The following is a 22,016-nucleotide window of genomic DNA, read 5'->3' as shown; positions in this document are numbered from 1 at the left end:
CAGAGGAGTGTAAGGCTTCTTCGGCTCCTCTCGCTAGGAAGGGGTCCTTGGGTCACACCCTTCCAGGTTTCTGCTAATGGGAAAGATGACACCTGCCAGTGGCTGAAGAACCCAACAGTTGCTGGTTGTAGGGCTTCACGCTCAACTTCAGTCCCGGAGACTGATTCAGTGAAGTCCCCCAGCCAAGGAAACCCAAGGAACAGCGTGAGAAATCGAAAAAGAAGACCTCTAAGAACAAGGAAATTACAGTGGCACCCACTCCGCCGCTACCTACAAGGTCTGCGTCTGAGGATGAGGTGGAGATTCTGATATCTGCTGAGGTCCTGGATCTTGCCAGACCCTCAGACACAGTGGATATAGACTGCGTAGGCAAAAAGTTGGTGACAGCAGGTGACCCTGAGGTGTAAACTGCCTCATTGAATGTTCCATGCCTTCCCAGTCTCACAATGTTGTCATCCTCCAGTGGAACTGCGGCGGTTTTTTCCACCGCCTGGCTGAGCTGCGGCAACTGTTAAGCTTGGTACCTGCTTTCTGCATTGGCGCCCAGGAATCCTGGTTCCCAGCCCTGCGGATCCCTGCCTTTCGTGGCTATAAGGGATTTTACAGGGACCTGAACGACTATGATAGTGTGTCAGGTGGAGTTTGTGTTTGTCCTAAACTCAGTCTGTAGTGAACCTGTGCCCCTTCAAACCCCTCTTGACGCTGTGGCTCTCAGAATGACGACGACACAGGAAATAGCTGTCTGCAGTGTGTATCTTCCTCTAGTTGGTGCAGTACCCCTGAATATATTAGCTGCATTGATTGATCAACTGCCTAAACGTTTCCTACTTCTGGGAGATTTTAACACCCATAACCCCTTGTGCGGTGGCAGAGATGTCGAAACTTTACTGTCTCAGTTTGACCTCCGCCTCTTAAATACTGGGGCCGCCACACATTTCATTGTGGCTCATGGTAGTCACTCGGCCAATGATTTATCAATTTGCAGCCCAGGACTTCTCCCATCTATCTACTGGAGAGCACATGATGACCTGTGTGGTAGAGACCACTTCCTCATCTTCCTGTCACTGCCCCTGCATCAGTCTCTTGTACCTGCCCAGATGGGCTTTAAACTAGGCAGACTGGGGAACTTTCACCTCTGATGTCATTGTTGACTCTCCCCCACATGGTAACATCGATGTGATGGTTGAGCAGTTGACTACCAAAATCGTTTCTGTGGCAGAAAATGCGGCCCATCGCTCTTTAGGGTATGCCCGGTGAAAGACAATCCCTTGGTGGTCGCTGGAAGTCACTGAAGCAATTAGTGTCGGCGAGCTTTACAGAGTCATAAATGACACCCTTCCCTAGGACATGTGATAGCATTTACGCAGCTCTGTGCCTGTGTACGTCAGCTTATAAAATGATGGAAACAGGGAGTGTTGGGAGAGGTTGTGTGTCGACCATTGAGTGCCATACGTCACCTTCCCAAGCCTGGATGAAAATCAGACATCTTTTTGGGTACCAGCGTCTGCACAAACAAAAATTTAAAAAAAAAAACAGTAATAAATAATGAACGGGTGTCACGTGACGTCTACACACCTCAAATGACGAGAACAATGACGAACAAAATGAAAACAAAAACAAAAAGGTGGTTTCATTGCAATGGCGTCTGTGGGGTGATATCGGTATTTGATACCCGCATCAATGCCACAAGTACACCAGAGATTTCAAGTGTCCCCAAACCAAAGCGTTACAATCAATGGCGTGCTATGTACCGATGCAAAGGCAATTGATGAGCACTTTGCAGAGCACTGTGCTCGAGCCTCTGTATCGGAGAACTACCCCCAGCCTTTTGCACTTTCAAACGGCAATTGGAAAGAAAAGTCCTCTCATTCACTACACACCACAGTGAACCCTATAAGCCCCATTTACGGAGTAGGAGGTCCTGAGCGCACTTGCACACTGCCTTACACAGTTCCTGGGCCAGATCGGATCCACAGCCAGATGATTAAGCATCTCTCGTGTGACTAAAAGTGCCATCTCCACGTCATCTTCAACCGGAACTGGTGCGATGGCATCTTTACATCGCAATGGCGGGAAATACCATCAATCTGGTGCTCAAACCTGGTAGAAACCCACATGGTGTGGATAGCTATTGACCCATCAGCATCGCCAACATTGTTTGTAAGCTGCTGAAATGTATGGTGTGTCAGCAGTTGGGTTGGGTCCTTGAGTCATGTGGCCTACCGGCTCCATGTCAGAGCGGCTTCCCCCAGGGGCGCTCTACCACTGGTAATCTTGTGTCCCTAGAGTCTGCCACCCGAACAGCCTTTTCCAGATGCCAACATCTTGTTGCCATCTAGTTTGACCCACACAAATCCTATGATACCAACTGGTGACATCATATCCTTGCCACATTATACAGTTGGGGTCTCCGAGGTCCGCTCCCGATTTTTATCCAGAATTTCCTATTGTTCCGTTCTTTCCATATCAAAGTTGGTGCCTCCCATAGTTCCCCCGTTTCCTGGAGAGTGGTGTCCTGCATTGCTCTGTATTGAGTGTATAATTATTTTTAGTAGCCATTAATGGTCTAGCAGCATCTGTAGGGCCATCTGTCTTACCCTCTCTGTATGCAGACGACTTCTGCATTTCATACTGCTCCACCAGTACTGGTGTTGCTGAGTGACGCCAGCAGGGAGCCATCCACAAGCTGCAGTCACGGGCTCTCACCCACGGCTTCCAGTTTTTGGCCGCTAATTCGTGTGCCATGCATTTCTGTCAGCTTCTTACTGTTCATCCGGAACCAGAACTTGACCTTCACGATGATCCACTCACTTTAGTGGAGACATATCGAGTTTTACTACTGGTTTTCAATGCCCAATTGACTTGGCTATCTCACCTTTGTCAGCTTAAGCGGAAGTGCTGGCAGCACCTCAATGCCCTCCGCTGCCTGAGCAACACCAACTGGGGTGCATATCACTCTACTCTGCTGCAGCTCTACAGAGCCCTTGTTCAATCCCGCCTTGACTATGGGAGTATGGTTTATTGTTTGGCGGCACCCTCAGTGTTGCGTGTACTCGACCCACTGCACCACTGTGGCGTTTGCCTAGCGCTGGTAGCTTTTAGAATGAGACCAGTGTCCTGTTGGCTGGAGTCACTCCATTGGACACCAGTGTTCACAACTGCTCGCCAATTACGTTGTACACATTCGTAGTTCTCCTGAGCATCCAAATCACTGTCTCCTTTTTCCACCCATGGCAGTTCATCTCCCTAATCGGCAGCCCAGGTCAGGGCTAACGATTGCGGTTTGCTTGCTATCCCCCATGGTATACACCTAGGCTGCAGATTCGTCTGGACCTTTTGCATGACCCTAAGGACTCAGTTACTTCTGCCACTCCCCACTGTCACTTCATCTCAATGGGGCTCTGAAGTGGTTTACACCGGTGGCTGGAGGTCAGGTTGGCTTTGCCTACGTCCACAGAGGCCATTTGGAACAGCATTCTGTGCCCAGTGGCTGCAGTGTATTCACAGCAGAGCTGGTGGTCATCTCTCATGCACTTCAGTATATCCATTCATGCCCTGGGGAATCGTTTCTTCTGTGTACTTACTCCTTGATCAGCACTCAAATTATCGACCAGTGCTACCCTCGCCGTCCTTTGGTATTGTCCATCCAGGAGTCCATCTATGCCCTGGACCGGTCCCACCATTCAGTGGTATTTGTGTGGACCCCAGGACACATCGGCATCCCAGACAACGAACTTGCCGACAGGCTACGCGGAAACCCCTTCTGGAGATGGGCACCTCTGAATCTGACCTGTGTTGTGACTTATGCATAGGGTTTTTCAGCTTTGGGAGACAGAAAGGCATAACAGAACACACGACAAACTGTGCATAATTAAGGAGACAATGAATGTGTGGAAGTCTTTCAGGCAGGCCTCTCTCAGGGTGTCAGTTGTCCTGTGCTGGCTCCACATTGGCCACGCTTCAGCGATCCCCAGTTGACAGTGGGCCATATTCTGGTGCACTCGACTGCCCAACAACGAAATCTTGGGTTACCATGCTCGTTGCTGCTAATTTTATGAGACAGCGCCTCATCAGCTGATTAAGTTTTACATTTTATTCATGAGGGTGGGTTTTATCATTTGATCTAAGTTTCAGCGCATGTCCTTTGTTCGTCTGTCCCCTCCACCCTATTGCTTTTAGGGTGGAAATTTTAATGTGTTGCAGAGTGGCAGGCTTCTCCTTTTTTATTCTCATGGTCAGCCAGCCATGGTAATCTGCTTTGTTGTTTTAATCTCTTCATCCCGTTTCTTGTGTTTCTGTGGTTTTCTTGTTCCCTTTTGTCCATTTACATGTTTGTTGCCCTTCATTGTAATTGTGATTTTTCCATTTATTCCATGTTGAGTTGTCAGCCTTTGTTCGTTTCATTCTCACATTTGTGACATTGTTGTATTTGGAACAAGGGACTGATGACCTTGTAGTTTGGTCCCTTCCCCCCTCTTTTAATCCAACCGACTTCAGTGGCTGGAGGATTGGGCACAAAAAAAGAAAGGTTTTTTGTATCTAAAACAGTATGTGTTCATTTATATCATAATTAGAACTGTGTTTCAATGGTACAATTCTCCATTGTAATCATTCGGTTAGGTTCATGGGCCTCATATTTTATCAATGCACTTGTGGTGCCTTAAAATGAGAGCATTTTATAATGTCTCAGTGGAAAAGTCTGGGGTTCAGACTGTTATGTCCGCACTACAACACAACAAATATTCCATGATAATCAAATTTATTTGACCTTCTGTCACTCAAAACAAATCTTAAGTTCGACTACACAACACTTCGCTGGCTGTAGTGCCAAGGAGAAATCAGAGTAACCAGTAGAGAATACAAATCCAAACCACTGCCAACCAGTCGATACCGACGCGTCGCAAGTTTCCAGCCAGGGAGGCCACTGTAGGGTTCGGTCGTCGTGAATCCAGCAGCCGGGTAGTAACACAGTCATCGCCGAAGATGGAACTGGTTAAACGGGATCAGGGAGCTCGCTTAAATCCGCAGGTCCGGCCAATCAGATGGTTGGTAGATGGTACCCTTATACGGTTGCTCACTCTGGTGGCAAGGGCAGCTTCGCCAGGGTAATCCGTATTGATAGTGGTGTGTACGCTGCCGCTAACCCTGCGACGACGCGTTCACTTGGGTCAGCTGTTCACATCGTGTGCGGCGCCAGCGGTACTCACTGTGTGACGCGCTTGTTGTAGCATGCTGCGCCGAGTTGACGGCTGCTGTGCAGCGGCCGATACGACACAGACATATACAGCCTGCAGCAATTTTATAAAGTGTTCATCCTGCCAATTTAGATTAAGATTGTACAATTTATGGTTCAGTCTGACCTTCATACCTAAAGATATATAAAGATATATAAAGTATATGATGGTATAGGGGCTAATAGACAAAGGCCGCTGGTCCTGATGGGATACCAGTTCGATTTTACACAGAGTACGCGAAGGAACTTGCCCCCCTTCTTGCAGCGGTGTACCGTAGGTCTCTAGAAGAGCGAAGCGTTCCAAAGGATTGGAAAAGGGCACAGGTCATCCCCGTTCTCAAGAAGGGACGTCGAACAGATGTGCAGAACTATAGACCTATATCTCTAACGTCGATCAGTTGTAGAATTTTGGAACACGTATTATGTTCGAGTATAATGTCTTTTCTGGAGACTAGAAATCTACTCTGTAGGAATCAGCATGGGTTTCGAAAAAGACGATCGTGTGAAACCCAGCTCGCGCTATTCGTCCACGAGACTCAGAGGGCCTTAGACACGGGTTCACAGGTAGATGCCGTGTTTCTTGACTTCCGCAAGGCGTTTGACACAGTTCCCCATAGTCGTTTAATGAACAAAGTAAGAGCATACGGACTATCAGATCAATTGTGTGATTGGATTGAGGAGTTCCTAGATAACAGAACGCAGCACGTCATTCTCAATGGAGAGAAGTCTTCCGAAGTAAGAGTGATTTCAGGTGTGCCGCAGGGGAGTGTCATAGGACCGTTGCTATTCACAATATACATAAATGACCTGGTGGATGACATCGGAAGTTCACTGAGGCTTTTTGCAGATGATGCTGTGGTGTATCGAGAGGTTGCAACAATGGAAAATTGTACTGAAATGCAGGAGGATCTGCAGCGAATTGACGCATGGTGCACGGAATGGCAATTGAATCTCAATGTAGCGAAGTGTAATGTGATGCGAATACATAGAAAGATAGGACCCTTATCATTTAGCTACAAAATAGCAGGTTAGCAACTGGAAGCAGTTAATTCCATAAATTATCTGGGAGTACGCATTAGGAGTGATTTAAAATGGAATGATCATATAAAGTTGATCGTCGGTAAAGCAGATGCCAGACTGAGATTCATTGGAAGAATCCTAAGGAAATGCAATCCGACAACAAAGGAAGTAGGTTACAGTACGCTTGTTCGCCCAATGCTTGAATACTGCTCAGCAGTGTGGGATCCGCACCAGGTAGGGTTGATAGAAGAGATAGAGAAGATCCAACGGAGAGCAGCGCGCTTCGTTACAGGATCATTTAGTAATTGCGAAAGCGTTACGGAGATGATAGATAAACTCCAGTGGAAGACTCTGCAGGAGAGATGCTCAGTAGCTCGGTACGGGCTTTTGTTGAAGTTTCGAGAACATACCTTCACCGAAGAGTCAAGCAGTATATTGCTCCCTCCTACGTATATCTCGCGAAGAGACCATGAGGATAAAATCAGAGAGATTAGAGCCCACACAGAAGCATACCGACAATCCTTCTTTCCACGTACAATACGAGACTGGAATAGAAGGGAGAACCGATAGAGGTACTCAGGGTACCCTCCGCCACACACCGTCAGGTGGCTTGCGGAGTACGGATGTAGTAGTAGTAGTAGTAGTAGTAGTAGATGACCTCCACGTCGAAGCTTGTCTCACCAATGGCTGTCTAAGATTGGTCCTTGACAGTGAAACATGCCCTCAAAGATAAGGTGGTCAGAGGATCTCTAGTGTCCACTATTATTACTCACCTTCCAGTGGAGCGACTATTCTTGAACCCCTACAAGCTATAAAGTAGTTAGGAATCAGGCAAAGAAGCTTTTAATAGAGAACAGTATATAGGAAATACTAGAGCTATTCCAGAGTATTTGAATAAGCATCCAGCTTGGCTGATAAAATTGGACAAAATAAATCTTAAATTACTTGCTTATAGAAAGTCGAATAAGGCACTGTTGGGCACTGTAATTAACCATTGTTTTTAACAGATTGTTCCAAGCAAGGGGACATAATGGCTGGTTCTGCTGTTTTCCCTCGTAGCATCCTAAAGATTCACCTCCTCAAAAGGATTTATTATCTTCAGTATGGAGTTGTATGCAGTCTTGATGGCTCTCGAACAGACACGATATGCCTATATGAAAATGTTCCTGACAGACTCTTGACTCCCAAAGCAGCCTACAAAGCATTCAGAGATGTATCCAAGAGGGAACCTTCTCCGAAACATCCAGAATATCCTGTTCTCTCTACAGAAGCAGGGTAAAGGGTTGTCATTCTGCTGGGTACCAGGACACATCAGAATTCGCAGTAATAAGAATTCGTACTTGGCATGAAGGGAATTCAGCAACATGATGTGAAGTCCCCATATGCTAGTTATAACACTGGTGAGGGCCATGAAGGGTATGTGGATGTGGAAACCAAAGTGGCTGGAAATTGGACGATTTAAAACAGACTACCTGACTGTGTCATACTTCGGTCTAGTCACATGGTTGAAACAATATCATCCTACTCCTTCTTCATTTAGGGCATTACCATTTGGCTCACAACTTCATCCTTCATCACAAAGAGCCGCCAAAATGTAACACACATGGCGCCACAGGAAAATGATTTTTTAACTGAATGTTGTTTGTATGCTGGCCTTAGGCCATTAAATCATTTGGCTCAAGAAATGCTCTTGGGTTTAAGTAATGATTTTAAGAGTGTAGACCAGTTTTAAAATTTTGTGATAAATTGGGACTCATCCCCAAGTTGTTGGGGAGCGGCATTTAATGATTGAGTGGCTGCATAACTGTTTTTCATATTAGTGATCAGTCGGCCACTTGTACCCGAACAAAGGTTTCATGTTTTTATCCAAATAATCCTCATTTTGTTATACGATTCACCTGCAAACCCTTATTCTGTCTTCAGTGTCTCTTTGAAGAAAGTTTGGTTGACTTGCTGTAAAGCTGGTGTTATCGGAAGTATTTCAATGATGATGTGCGCCACAAAATAATTACTATGGCTTCCTACAATTGTTAGTCATTGTAGACAATACAATGACCAGTTTCAGTTGTCACATTGTACATTGTACAGAGGCAGGCACTTTCACAATCCTACAAAACATTGACTGTGGCAATATGATCACAATGCACTTTCATATATAAATTCTAGTGGAACAGCATTACCACAATAGTTTGAGTTAATACAGTTTGTTAACAAATCAAGTTTCCAGATAAACATCACACAAATGTACAGATGTTAATGGTATTAGCAAAATTATGTGACTATAATAAATGTTACCCACTGAGTGACTCAAAGAAGTGAAATATAGTACATGTTACTACAAAGATGCTAATCATAGGAATATATGCTATATATCTGCATAGAGATGTTTGTCATTTATGTGCTCACCTAGGACTGAAGATTTTAGGGTAGCAATGGTCTCGTAAAAACTGGCATATGAACATTTTTAGTGTTTTGTAAACTACATAATGGTTTGAAAAACTTCTAGGTTAGGTTTTAGTAGTTGGACTGAGCTATATGTTTACACAAAAATTTGTTTTACAAAAAATGTTATTAGTTGATAAAGTTAAAAAAAAAAAAGATAACAGAAAGATTTCGTGTGTCTACGCTGCAAATAAGTACGGCAGCCATATTTAGATTTGTCATCATTTCTGACAATTGATGCATATTTTTAATTAGTGAAGGGTGTTATTCGGTTCAGAAAAATTAGAGGCACAAAAGTGTAGCGTCAAACTTAATGTAACAGGCATAAAAGGCAATAAAAATTTTGTGTGTTTCCTGATTTTTGATTTGAGTTATATCTACATTTAATTACATTTAGGAAAACTGAAATAGTTCTCTTTAAAGAGTTAATTGAAGGTTGTCAGATACGTGATGTCATTTTTCTCAGAATTAATGGTTAACTCATTTAAATATCTCCTTTACATACGACAGTTTCAATTATTCCTTATTATAGAGTTTCCAGAAAGATTAAGCGTAAAATTGCAATCAGTGGATCAAAAATTTCATAGGGATAATAAATTGGTATGAAACAGTATGAGTAGTGTTTTGGCAGATTTTGGTCCACATTGCTCATACCTGATGTATGTAACTAACTTAAGAAAATTATCAAGATTGCACCAAGAGTAGATGGAAAGATTCTATCTTGTTCTTTTTCAGTTTCATGAAGCAATATTTTATAAGATACATAGTGCTTGATTTGTGACGTTACGTGCCAGTGCACCATATCAATACCTCTTCCCCCCCCCCCCCCCCCCCCCCATCCGCCCCCCCCCACAAATCAGGCACTGAAGGCACCCATGATTTTATTTAAGTGTGAAGACATGTGATAGTGTGTGGGGTTTCATGCACACAGTCATTCATGTTTTTTAATTTTTTGTCTTAATATACTAATTAAATAATTAATTAATGTTATAAAAAGTATCCTTGTATGCATTTTAGGCTCGGCACACACTGTCAAAACCACACCACATTTACATTACCTGTTTGGTACCTACATAAAATACATTAATACTCAACAAGGGCACTTTTAACTAAGCCATTGAGTGCCCGAAAACACCACCACCACCACCACCACCACCACCATCTAATTTTCTCATAAATGGTAACACTGATGCAATATGAAGTGGAATGATTTCATAAAATCTGTCACTGACATTACTGGTGGACACCAGTTTAAGGTCTATATTCTGGGAAAATGTGGCACACCTGCTACGAAACAACATACAAGACTTTTATGAGCACCCAGTGATGTGAGGTGGTGCAGTAGTAAGAGATGTCAAAGCAAAAGAATGAAGGCAGTTTTCTTTTTACTACATGGAGAAACTGCAAACTGAAGCAATTATATGAAAGCATTTTTATCAAATTACTGAAGAAACTTTCTGTAATTTCTAAAGAATCAAAAGATAATATGTCCACCCTCAGAACAATATTTTTGTTCTCAAAGAGGACTTAAATACCAATAGGGTGTTTTGATGCCCTCTGGCAGTGATCTGCAAAAATATTGTTTTTTTTGTTTTATGTTTTTTACGGATATTATTGTTAAGTTATTGTAATGTTTAATAATTTTTATACATCTGTCTATAACATCATGCTTTCAGCATAACATATTGGAGCATTATCATCAAATAAACTCAGAACCACAATTTAGGAAAGTTAAGTATTGTGGAGCACAGGAATATTTTTTCCCCCGGTGAAGCATTACTGACTTCTGAATTAATGTTGACTTGCAAATAAGAAATGATGGGAAAGCACTCTAACTGCTTTTGTTTGTGGAAACCATATTTTAATGTCGATTTGAACTACAAAAATATGTATTATTAATACGCCATCTTGTTGCGAGTTACTTATAATGTTCTTGAATGTCTTATGCTTATAACTGTATTGAATGAATTTTATTTGTCAGATGCTGTTGAGAAAAATCATTAACTGTAACAGTTCTAAATAACCATCTTGCTGTTGACAAATCCAAGCATCTTCGATTGACTTCCTTTCAACAAATTATGTAACTCTTAGTGTGGAGATTCATCCAGGTTTTGCTAAATTTTATGCGGAGCAGAAGTTTGGTTCAGTAATGATTAAAATTACTCTTAAGAACTATCAAAAAGCATTATATAGATGAGCAAAGTGAAACAGGTTAAGATCGAACATTTTTCCAGAGTTGTGCAGCTTCCATATAACAGACAAGTGTTTTTTGCTATTACATAAAGAAGTGCCTGGGTTTTGTCTATTATTTCCCAATTTCCATTATTTGGTTGGCAAGCAAGCTGTGGTGTGGTCAGCTGGAGATGTGGAACTTCAAGGATGCAAGAACTGTTCCTTGCCTTAAAAAGTAGCCATGATTACCAGTCTACTAACTTTTCCATCACTGGTGTGTACATCCCAATGAAACACTAATTCATGGCAGTCATTTAGATTAAATTTGGGCATAATTTCTGTGTGTGTCATTTGTGTTCATTTAACAAAATGTTTGCTAAGGTTTTGAAGTGAAACAAAAGTAATATTGGGTTTTCAAATTAATGGTGAAAGCTTCTGGTCAAGTCATTTATATGTAAATCCAATCTGTTTCACCACTTTTACCAGTTATTTTGTGTACATTAAAAATTACGTAGATGGTAAGTAAATAATTTTTAATATACTTGGGGTTGCCAGTACTGATCCTGATGTTTGTTGAGCAATGACATAAAATTTTCACAGTTGTCATTATCACTGTTGGCTGCTTGATGTTGATGAATCAGTTCTTAATGCAGCAAGCTGGTGAGTTCCAACAGGTATTGTGTGTTTGCTCAATGACAGTAGTTTCCAAAGTGCTGTTACTTTCTACCAGGGTGGTCTTTTTTCTACTATGAATTCACCTTTTTTTCTAAAATATGGAGACATCTTAATTCACGAACACTGCAGTTTCTGTCATTCTAAGATGTGGAACCCTTACATACTAGGAAAAAATGCTTGAAATATTTCAATTCATAGGTTGTTTGACTCCTGTTATTTGATCGGAAGGCTAGTTGTCCTTGCAATTCAAGAAAGAAAAACTTATAAAAGTGATTTTACTTTAGTAGCACAAATAGTTCTGATATCATAACTGAAAGGCATCGTAGTGTGTAAACAATATGCATAAATTATGTATAAAAATTGAGATAGTATAAGTTAATCTGCTAATATTAATTGAAACATAATGTACAGAGATAACTAAACATCTTCAAAACTGCTTCTATATTGCATGTCCTGTCTGATAGGAAAGATGCTCATGGCTGTTTACTTTTTCTTCAGTCTCACTTTTATATGTTATCTAGTTGAGGGGAAAAATTTTCATTAATGAATAGAGATGTGTAATAAGTCTCAACGTCTCAGTGTGTAATGTAATGCATTGAAATATGAGTTGGAAATTGCAAAATTTGAGTTAGAAATTTTGGTAAACACAATGTGGCAGCTACTGCTTTTTTAGCTATCATAGTCTTTGAAATCTGTAACCGAAGTCTACTATAAATAACATTGCAGCCATTAATTCCTCTTGCACACATTACTTTCATTGTAACAGCTCGAACATTTCAGTTGTGAAATGTTCTAACATGGTTTAGTGTGTGGGTGGTATTTTCATTTCCATTATATACTGCACTGAAATGTCAAAGAAATTGGTGTAGACATGCATATTCAAATACAGAGATATGTAAACAGGCAGAATACGGTGCTGTGGTCAGCAACTACTATCTAAGACAACAAGTGTCTGACGCATTTATTTGATGGGTTACTACTCTACAATGGCAGGTTATCAAGATTTAATTGAGTTTGAACATGGTGTTATAGTCAGTGCATGAGCAATGGTACATGGCATCTCTGAGGTAGCGATGAAGTGGGGATTTTTCCGTACAACCAGTTCAGGAGTGTACCATGAACATCAGGAATCCAGTAAAGCATCAAATCTGACACTGATGCAGCAGGAAAAAGATTCTGCAAGAATGGGCCCGACGACGACTGAAGAGAATCATTCAATGTGACCATCTTAGTATATAAAACTGCAACCCTTTAGCAGATTGCTGCAGATTTCAGTGCTGGCCTATCAACAAGTGTCAGCGTGCCAACCATTCAACAAAACATAATTGATATGAGCTTTCGGTGCCATAGGTCCATCCGTGTACGCTTGATTACTGCACATCACAAAGCTTTACACCTCGCCTGAGCCCATCAGCACTGACAAGGAACTGTTGACTGCCTGGTCAGATGAGTCTCATTTCAAATTGTATCAAGTGGATGGGTGTGAACAGGTATGGAGACATCTTCATGAATCCATGGACCCTGCATGTCAGCAGGGGACTGTTCAAGCTTGTAGAGGCTCTGTAATGGGGTGTGGGTGGGATATGTCTTAGATATGACTCCGACAGTTGACACATACATAAGCATCCTGTCTGATCGCCTGCATCAATTATGTCCATTGTGCATTCTGATGAACTTGGGCAATTCCAGATGGACAATGGGACACCCCATACATCCAGAATTGCTACAGTGTGGCTCCAGGAACACTCTCCTGAGTTTAAACCCTTCTGTTGGCCACCAAACTCCCCAGACATGAACATTATTGAGCATATTTGGGATGCCTTGCAACATGCTGCTCAGAAGAAATCTCCACCCCCTCGTACTCTTACGAATTTATGGACAGCCCTGCAGGATTCATGTTTTCAATTCCCTCCAGCACTACTTCAGACATTGGTTGAGTCCATGCCACGTCTGTTGCGACACTTCTGCATGCTCGCAAGGGCCCTACATGATATTAAGCAGGTGTACCGGTTTATTTCGCTCTTCAATGTAGTTTAATTTGTTCTAGCAATTGCTTTTTGAAATTTGCTTTAATCGAGACATAAGTACCACATAAATAATACACAGTATATTTTTGTAATGCTCCTTGGACACTATAAATTTCTCTTATTATTATGTAGTTGCAAACTGATATTTGATTTGTAAGAGCAGGTAGTAGGAGTGTTAACATTTGTTGAACCATTAAACACATGAAAATGTTTTTTATATTTGCTTAAAGCTGTTTCTCTTTTTATTTTTAGGTCTTTATGGAAAGAATGGGTTGCTTCCTGCAGAAAACCAGTTGGACAGCAAGGCGTCAGCGTTGGCTGCACGCATACATACAAAACCAACTTTACTGTGGCTTGCTCCTTATGTTGGACTGGATACAGAGTACATGATGGATGTACTTACAATTTTTGGGATATTCCTGGCATTTACTGGGTAATGTCCATTTCACTGAAAACAGTTGAAGGAAATGATAGTGTGGTTCCTTCGAAAATGCCACTGCTTATTTCTATCCAGCCTTGACCTGTATGAGTTTGTACTTCATCCCTAATGGCCTCATCATCAAGTAGACAATGAACTCTAATCTTCCCTTCGTTTTGTACTTCTGTGCTGTGTCCAGAGCTTCTACCCTGACAATTGTCAGCTATATAACAGAAAATTGATATTAATATACTTCCAAAATATAATTTTTGGCATATCTTGAATTGAAATCTACTTTTGTTTCCAGGTTTGTTTCCCAGAAATTCTGTACAGCTCCAACATTCGCTGCATTATGGTCACTATATTATTCCTTGTACCAAGTGGGACAGACGTTTATGTGGTTTCAGTGGTATGTACTAACAAATGTTACAGTATTATAGAGAATCTTCATTTTATGAATTGTTTCTCTTGTTCCTTTGAATTATTGTGTAAGATAATCAGTCTTATAGAACAGAACAGAGCACAAGGAACTGATGAAATTTTTAGGGTGTTGACTTAGATGTAAGAAATGTCTGAAAACATCATAAAGTGTGAGTAGGTAAGCATGGGTGAGAGTAGATAAGCAAGTAAGTAAAATGGCTTTTAATCAATGTCTTGGCTTATTTGCATTACCATCTATGAAATCAGAAATGGAGAATTATTATCATGTTATTTCTTTGAAAGGAAATATACACAATCAGAAAGAACAAATTATTTTTAATGAATAATTATTTTTTTTTCAGTAAATGACATCTCTAGAATGATGTCACTGAATTATAAATTAAATTTTAGCTGTGTTACATTCCAGACTTATTTCATGCCAGTTCTCTTCCAGCTAAGCAAATATTTGAGTTGTGCAAGACTCTAGTGGTAGACATTTTGCAGGGACATCTTGTTACTGGAAGCTGGTTTCCTCAGCATTCTAGTTGCGCCATTGAGGTACCGTCCCATCTCACGTCGCCGATCAACTCCAATCCAAGCACCCAGTGATACCATAGCATTCTGGTTGGTTAAATGGCTGCTCTTCCGCCTTATGTTTCAATCTGGTGTTGTGAAGCTCACAAGTGGTTGCCCTACATGGTGGGGACTCACAGGTAAAATTGATAACCAGGTTGTACATGCTAATTTAGAAATAGTTGCAACACAATAGTGACATTGCCCATAAATTGTGATGAAGCAGAGAACAGGGACACAGTATGGATGAGTTAATACTTGCATTTTATGTTATTTGAATAACTGAGGAAGAGTGTAAGTTGTTCATACAACCAAAGGAATAAGGAGGTGGTGTAGAGCATTTCCTTTTCTCCTTTAGTGTCAGAAAAGAAGTCATAGATTTTGTGTGAAATGGTTAGAGCAATAGTATGTATTAATTTGCACTACAGAGACATTTGTAGTAGTTCAGTCTCCTACAGCTGTGATTTAGCATTAGTGCTGCATCAAGTGAAGTTCAAGCAGAAACACTATTTTTGCGTTACCAAAACTGCTTCAACTGCTGTCATTCATTTTGAACTTAGTGCTGAATACGTACAAAATGTGATAAGTGGAAGCAGTGGCGGCCAGTGGTCATGTGCTAATGTGCTACAGCACACTTTAAATATCACACTTAAATAATGCCGTTTCTCTTCAAATGCGAGCCAGAAAACACATCAAAAGTAAACCATTATTCCTTTAGTGCAAGCTGGTATGCAAATAAAATGGACAAAAACGTTTTGTAATGCTTTTTATGCGATAACTAGAAATCAGTGTTGAGTATTGAGATGGTGGTCAGTTGCAGTATGATCAACTGATGATCAACTCTGAGAAGGGCCATAGCTGTCTGTTTTCAACTCCACATGCTCTGATGTGATGTTGTCACTTCTGGCACTATGAGTTCTACATTCCTCGTGGGACCAGGGCAGTATTTTTCTTTGAAAGTGCTTGTAAAATATTGTGCGTGAGAAGAGTATGAGGGGATTTTTGAAGAACATTTGACATGTAGGTCCAGCAGTGCAGTGGTCAAGCACATCAACTGGCAGTTCATCTTCTCGAGTTTGATTCCCATGGCTACCATTATTATTATTATTATTATTATTATTATTATTATTTTATTATTATTATTATTATTATTATTATTATTATTATTCCTTGCAATGTTAAACATTTAAATATATTTAAATAGTTCAATTTATATATGTAAAATTAACATATTGTTTATTTGCAATTGCTACCCCTGTAAGTCAAAAGGCTATAGGTGGTGGTAAAAAAAGTAAATATACAAGGAAATTTAGTATGAAAGAGTATGAAAAGAGTTGCTTCTGTGGGTGTAATGTTCACAGTGCACTTTTTGTTTTCTGCATTTGTTATTTGGGAACAGTGATGCTTGGGATGTAGGGGGGATGGGAGATGAAATGTCTAGGACATTTTAATTCATTAAAAGAAAAAAAAACTTGATGGAAATCACAAATGTGTACATCATACTTAATCTTAGTGCATTAGGTAAAGCTAATATTGCAAGAGTGTTAACTCATGCCTGCTGTGACGACATAGTGAAACACTAGAAGTTTTATTTTGTAATATTGTCGCAGATTGGTAAAATTTTGCACTAACTGCCATTATGTGGAGGAGTTGTGATTTTGTTCAATGGTACTTGCCCCCACTCTTCTTTTTGGACACAAACCATTACAGGACAGGATGGAACTTTTTTAACTAGTCATATAGTGGCTCAGAATTGCCCTCTAGTAGTTTTTAATTTTTTGTACCTGTACACTTCACAGCACAAAACCAATGGCAGATGAAAATGACAGCCAGAGTCTGTTCGGTACAGCAGTGACATAAATTTTTTTCTGCCTTATGTTGAGAACACACTGAACAGGAATTATTACAATAAGCAAAAATGTTTCCATCTCGAATGCAGATCTATTCCAAGAAAACACAAAAGGCTTTTCTGCACACAAAAACAGACTTACATAGACCTGTAAGAACCTCCTCTCACCAATGTCACAGTCTACAAAATACATTTGTTCACTATTGCTATATCCTTATCTTTCATCTGTTGGTTTTCTACTTTTTATTATTTAGTTTAAGCCTTTATCTTATCTTGTAATTGATAAAGGACATCAGGAAGAGACAGACACTTCTCATGGTTAGTTTAGATTTCCTAGTTTGTCGTCCAATTTTTTAATTATTTGAAAAAAATAGTACAGTTAATTTAATGAGCAGTATGTGTATTGTTTCTGCTTGGGTAGTGTGTAGCTCACGTGTAGAACCAATATTGGTTTGTGGCTCTTATTTGTCACTCAGGCATTGTTATAAGCTGATGAGCTCACATTTTGCCTCATCAAACCATTATCACAGCCCCATCGTAAGATGAGTACATGCATTGGGAGCAGGGGTTCCTGAGCCTTTCTTCTTACCTACGCTAAAATTCTTCTGCCCCTCTTCTATGAGTATCCTTTTCCTCTGACTCCTAAACCATTGTGGAAAGGTCCCTATTTTGGCTACTCCTCCATCCATTTAGCACTCATCTTATCACCATTATTGGCTAATTTAAATACAGTCCTCATTAGTTGGCTGGACTCTCCGCTTTCTAGAATTTTCTCAGTAGTATGAGCTGTGCTCAGAGGTTGTCAAGTGTTACTTGTGTCCCATCAGATGTAAAGTTCCACCTGATAGGTGTGGTACCTCACATGGTAACCAACCTGTCATGTGGGGAGGGAGGGGAGGCCGGGGGGGGGGGGGGGGGGGGGGGGGAAGGGGGAAGTTGAAGGAGGGGTCATCAAGCACCTACACAGCTGTAGTTCACTGACCACACATGGATCACATTTTTGGCAAAGTCATAGCATACAGCTTAGATTTCCAGATATTTGAGTGGCTTGAAGACATTTTTAAGGAATAGAAGTATGTGGTTCTTGATGCCAAGTGTTCATCAAGAGTGCCACAGAGGAGTGTGAGAAGACTGCTTTTATTCTCTGTATACATAAATGACCTGACGGACAGGGTGAGCAACAATTTGTAGCTGTTAGCTGATGATACTGTGGTGTTTTTTTGATCTAAGTATAGAAAAATGTAAGTTAATGTTGATGAATAGGTGAAACAGCACTGTAACATATTCAAATACAGTATTAGTTGGGTGCAGGCTTGACATAGTCACTTTAAATATCTAGGTGTAGTGTTGCAATGTGATATGAAATGGAATGAGCATGTCAGGTTGGAAGTAGGGAAGGCGAATGCTCAACTTCATTTTGTTCGGAGATTTTTGAAAAAGTGTGCTCATCCAAGGAGGAGATGGTATATAGAATGCTAGTACAGCCCATTCTTGAGTACTGTTAGTGTTTGTGATCCCCACCAGGTGTGATTAAAGGAACACACAGAAGCAGTTCAGAGGCAGACTGCTAGCTTTGTTACTAGTAGATTTGAACAGCACAGAAGTATTATGGGGATGCTTCATGAACTCAAATGGGAGTCTCTGGAGGGAAGATGATGCTCTTTCTGAAAGGGAAGATGATGCTCTTTCTGAAAGGCACTTTTGCGCAAATGTAGAGGACCAGTGTTTGATACCTACTGCAGAATGATTGTACTACTGCCAATTTCCTTTTTACAGAAGGACCATGAAGAGAAAATGTGAAAATCTGGGCTCATATGGGCACTTTTAGACGGCCGTTTTTGCGTCACTCTATTTACTAGTGGAACAGGAGAGGAAATGACTACTAGGTATCCTCTGCCACGCCCTGTATGGTGGTTGGCAGAGTATATGTGTAGATGTAGAAGTATGCATTAGCTGTATCTGGAACATGGGCAGTAGAAGTATGCATTAGCTGTATCTGGAACATGGGCAGTATGCAAAGGCTATCTGTGTGACATAGCTTTAGTGGGATTGTGCCCATAGGAAGAGTCCTTGGTTGAAGTGGATTACAGCAGGCAGACAACATGCAATGAAGAAACTTAAACTACCCCAAGCTGGTAATCATATACCTCCAACAGTCTGACTTGAACTATCAGATAGTTGCAATGCTTAGATACAATCCTAGGAAATTTCCTTTCTTAGATTCACCACAGGAGGAATATGGATTTAGGAAGCAAGGAGTGAAATACGCCCATCCAATATTTGGTATGAATGAATGGAAAATTCTTTTTGGATTAAAAAAAAATTGCCCTTTGTAGAATGAATTGAAGATAAGGCACAATGAAGTTGCCACAGCAAATAAAATAAGAAGCAGCTCAATATTAATCAAAAATCAATCTCTCCCAAACATGGATCCTGCTCGCATGTAAAAAGCTTGGTGATTTATCCATTATAATTACACCGTACAAGGGCCTCTACATAGTGCAGGACGGAACTTTTTATCATGATCTTACATTTAGAAACGAATGAAGAATTGCAGGTTAACTTGGACATGGAGTCTACTTCCTTCATTGTGTCCTGTGAGACACAGAGAATGAGAGAACGGACACTGGACATTCATTCTGGCATTCGCGGGCAATGCACTCACAGAGAAAGTAAAAAAGAAAGAAGAAAGAGCTATATATATCACTGTAATGTCAAACCATATACATGCCCCCCACCCTCTACACCGGTTTAAATTTGTATGCTTAAGACAAGTCATTGCACTGCATGAATGATCTAAACTGTGGAGACTGTGCTCAACCATTAGCTGAGAACACTCCATGAGGATACTCTCTTTGCGTTAGTTGTTGGCAAGGGAGTTCTCCCTGCTCGCCATCTTGTCATGTTTTTTCCAAAAATATTGCAAAATTAAAGATATAAAACCTTTTACTAACATACTTTGAGGGTCATAAGATATAAGTAAAAGTAAAGCAGTCATCAATCTGAAAATTGTTTTGAACATCACAATACTTTTCTGGGCATGGTCCTGTGGAAGGTAGTATGCTGTCACCTTTCTGGAACCCCTGAACTAACTTATTCAGCCAGTTGTAGGGGGACCTTCACAGCAACTTCACTTTTTTCATATCAGCGAACATTGCCATAGGTGAAAGATAAAAATAGTGGGATTGACCACTGAACAAACCTGAGACCTTTGGATTTGTAGTCTGGACCTTTACCACTCCACTGAGCCACACTCTGAAGATATGTGAACACTTAAATTCTGTACAGATGATAATTTTCATGCTTGTAGGTACCAGGATGCGTAACATAAACAGTTAAGGAGTCATTAGTTCACCTCCAGGAACCCCCCAACTGCAACCGTAACTCCAGAAGGAACAAAAGAGAAAGCCGCGTGACATGACAGCACTTCCACACCTAGGCACATAGATGCGGAGCAGTAGGGAAATGTGGAGGGGTGAGGTTTGCATAACTGTGGCTGCAGAGAGTGAGCAAACAATGTAAGCATTGCAAAACTGTGTGGGTAACGAGAAGAATCAGATTCATTTGCGTGCTGTACCTCCTACTGTCCAGGACATCAGCATTGCTTTTCCATGACGAGGTTGCAAAATTGCTACAATATATCGATCAACATGTGTGTGTGAAAGAGCTTTTTTCGATTAATAACCAAAAAAAGTAACGATTACACGGAAACCTGAGTGCGAAAATCTGTGAAATTGACTGCATCTATCTATATGCAAAGAGCCTGTACCAGATAAAAATTAAGTTATGCCTTCAGTGTACCAAAAATTAATAAATAATACTGAAAATTTCCTTTATTTGTGATCTACATTGTTGAGAAATATAAAACTAAGTCGTATGCAGTTGACCAACGACTGCAGTGCCATCTAAATACGGCATGTTCACAGACTCCCCTCTTTCCCCTTCTACCACTCGGACAGTGTGGTGTGATAGTGGGGGAAGAGTGCAGCTAGACTGGGCACTATGGCATGCGAGCCAGGGCACAGTTCGTGATCTGAATTCTTGGCCATCCCTGGGCTACACCCTCTTACTTAAAGGTGACAGTGTACAAACCTCACTGCCACAGGAATGTAGTGTCTTTACTGCAGGACTAACAGTCGTTATGCAAGCTCTTAGGTGCATCTGCAACTGCTCACATGAGTGTCTCTCTAATTTTCTTTGACTCTGGCCCGTTCGTAAGTCATGATTCACTATTGATCCTGATATCCACTAGTATTACCCGTTCAAGACATTCTCTCTGAGCTCCAAAACACCAGAAGGCCAGTTGTGTTTCTTTGGACCACTAGCCACGCGTGCGTGCGTGCGCGCGCGCGCACACGCCATAAATCTAGAAAAAATGGTGATACCAAAGAGAAAGCCATTACAGATTCATCTGGTAGTCAATGTGTAGGATAAACTGACCATTGACTTTGTTAGTCAGTTGAACTGACATGAATAGGAAGTTGATGTTATTTGATTGCTGGTATGTAAAGAGGTATATTTTTAACTAAATCTGTGGGAGGGCAATTACAAATTGTGCAGGAGTACTGCTACATGGTTGAAACAAAGGTGTTTTTTTATTAAAATAAGGTGGTGTCCTTTTGAACCCGCAGACTGCGTCTTTGTGCATGCGTCTGCAGATATGCAAGGAGCCTGCAGATATGCAAGGAGCCAGAGATGTCGATCGGCAGCAGAGTTGTACAATATATGCATGAAATTAGATCTATGGCTGCACCCTAGATATCAGTGTATCACTGCAAGCTGCACCATTGACATCTTTGTGAGTTCATTACAGAAAATGCCAGATTTCATTATTTGTCCTATTATCTCTCTTAATTAAATTAGTTGCCAACAAATTTTAATTGCTTCTTACCTCACTGAGTCCGAGAAAGATAAAATTGAGGCTTAAATTTCGACATCATTGTACACCATAGTGCCGAGTGTCAATACAGTGCTCTGCTACCACCAATTCATTATGTTGTAAGAGTCAGGTGTACCTGTGGTGCACTGTGTATCTCGCATGGGTTGAACGTGTTTTCTGTCTGAGTATGAAAGGCCACCCACACAGGGGATCTTGTAAACTGCAGGCTTCTGAAGCACCAAATCATCCTTAACAGATTCCAGGAGTGCTGCTGTCTTTGGTAGAGGGCAAAAAATCACTTTCTCTTT

The 22,016-nt window shown here is 41.0% G+C and overlaps 1 protein-coding gene across 1 annotated transcript in view; it reads left to right on the top strand.

Annotated features, from left to right (window-relative positions):
- LOC126354957 (lipase maturation factor 2-like) overlaps window positions 1–22,016 on the top strand; it is an 83,612-nt gene that overhangs the window by 11,361 nt on the left and 50,235 nt on the right. The window contains exons 2-4 of the mRNA XM_050005039.1: window positions 13,822–14,002; window positions 14,295–14,396; window positions 14,912–15,120. Coding sequence (XP_049860996.1) covers window positions 13,822–14,002; window positions 14,295–14,396; window positions 14,912–15,120 — 492 coding nt within the window. The remainder of the gene's footprint in view (window positions 1–13,821; window positions 14,003–14,294; window positions 14,397–14,911; window positions 15,121–22,016) is intronic.

The sequence above is a fragment of the Schistocerca gregaria genome, chromosome 3 (assembly GCF_023897955.1).
Source record: "Schistocerca gregaria isolate iqSchGreg1 chromosome 3, iqSchGreg1.2, whole genome shotgun sequence".
NCBI classification, from domain to species: Eukaryota; Metazoa; Arthropoda; class Insecta; order Orthoptera; family Acrididae; genus Schistocerca; species Schistocerca gregaria.
Note: the sequence above shows the minus strand (reverse complement) of the source record. Positions and strands in the feature narration are given on the sequence as shown.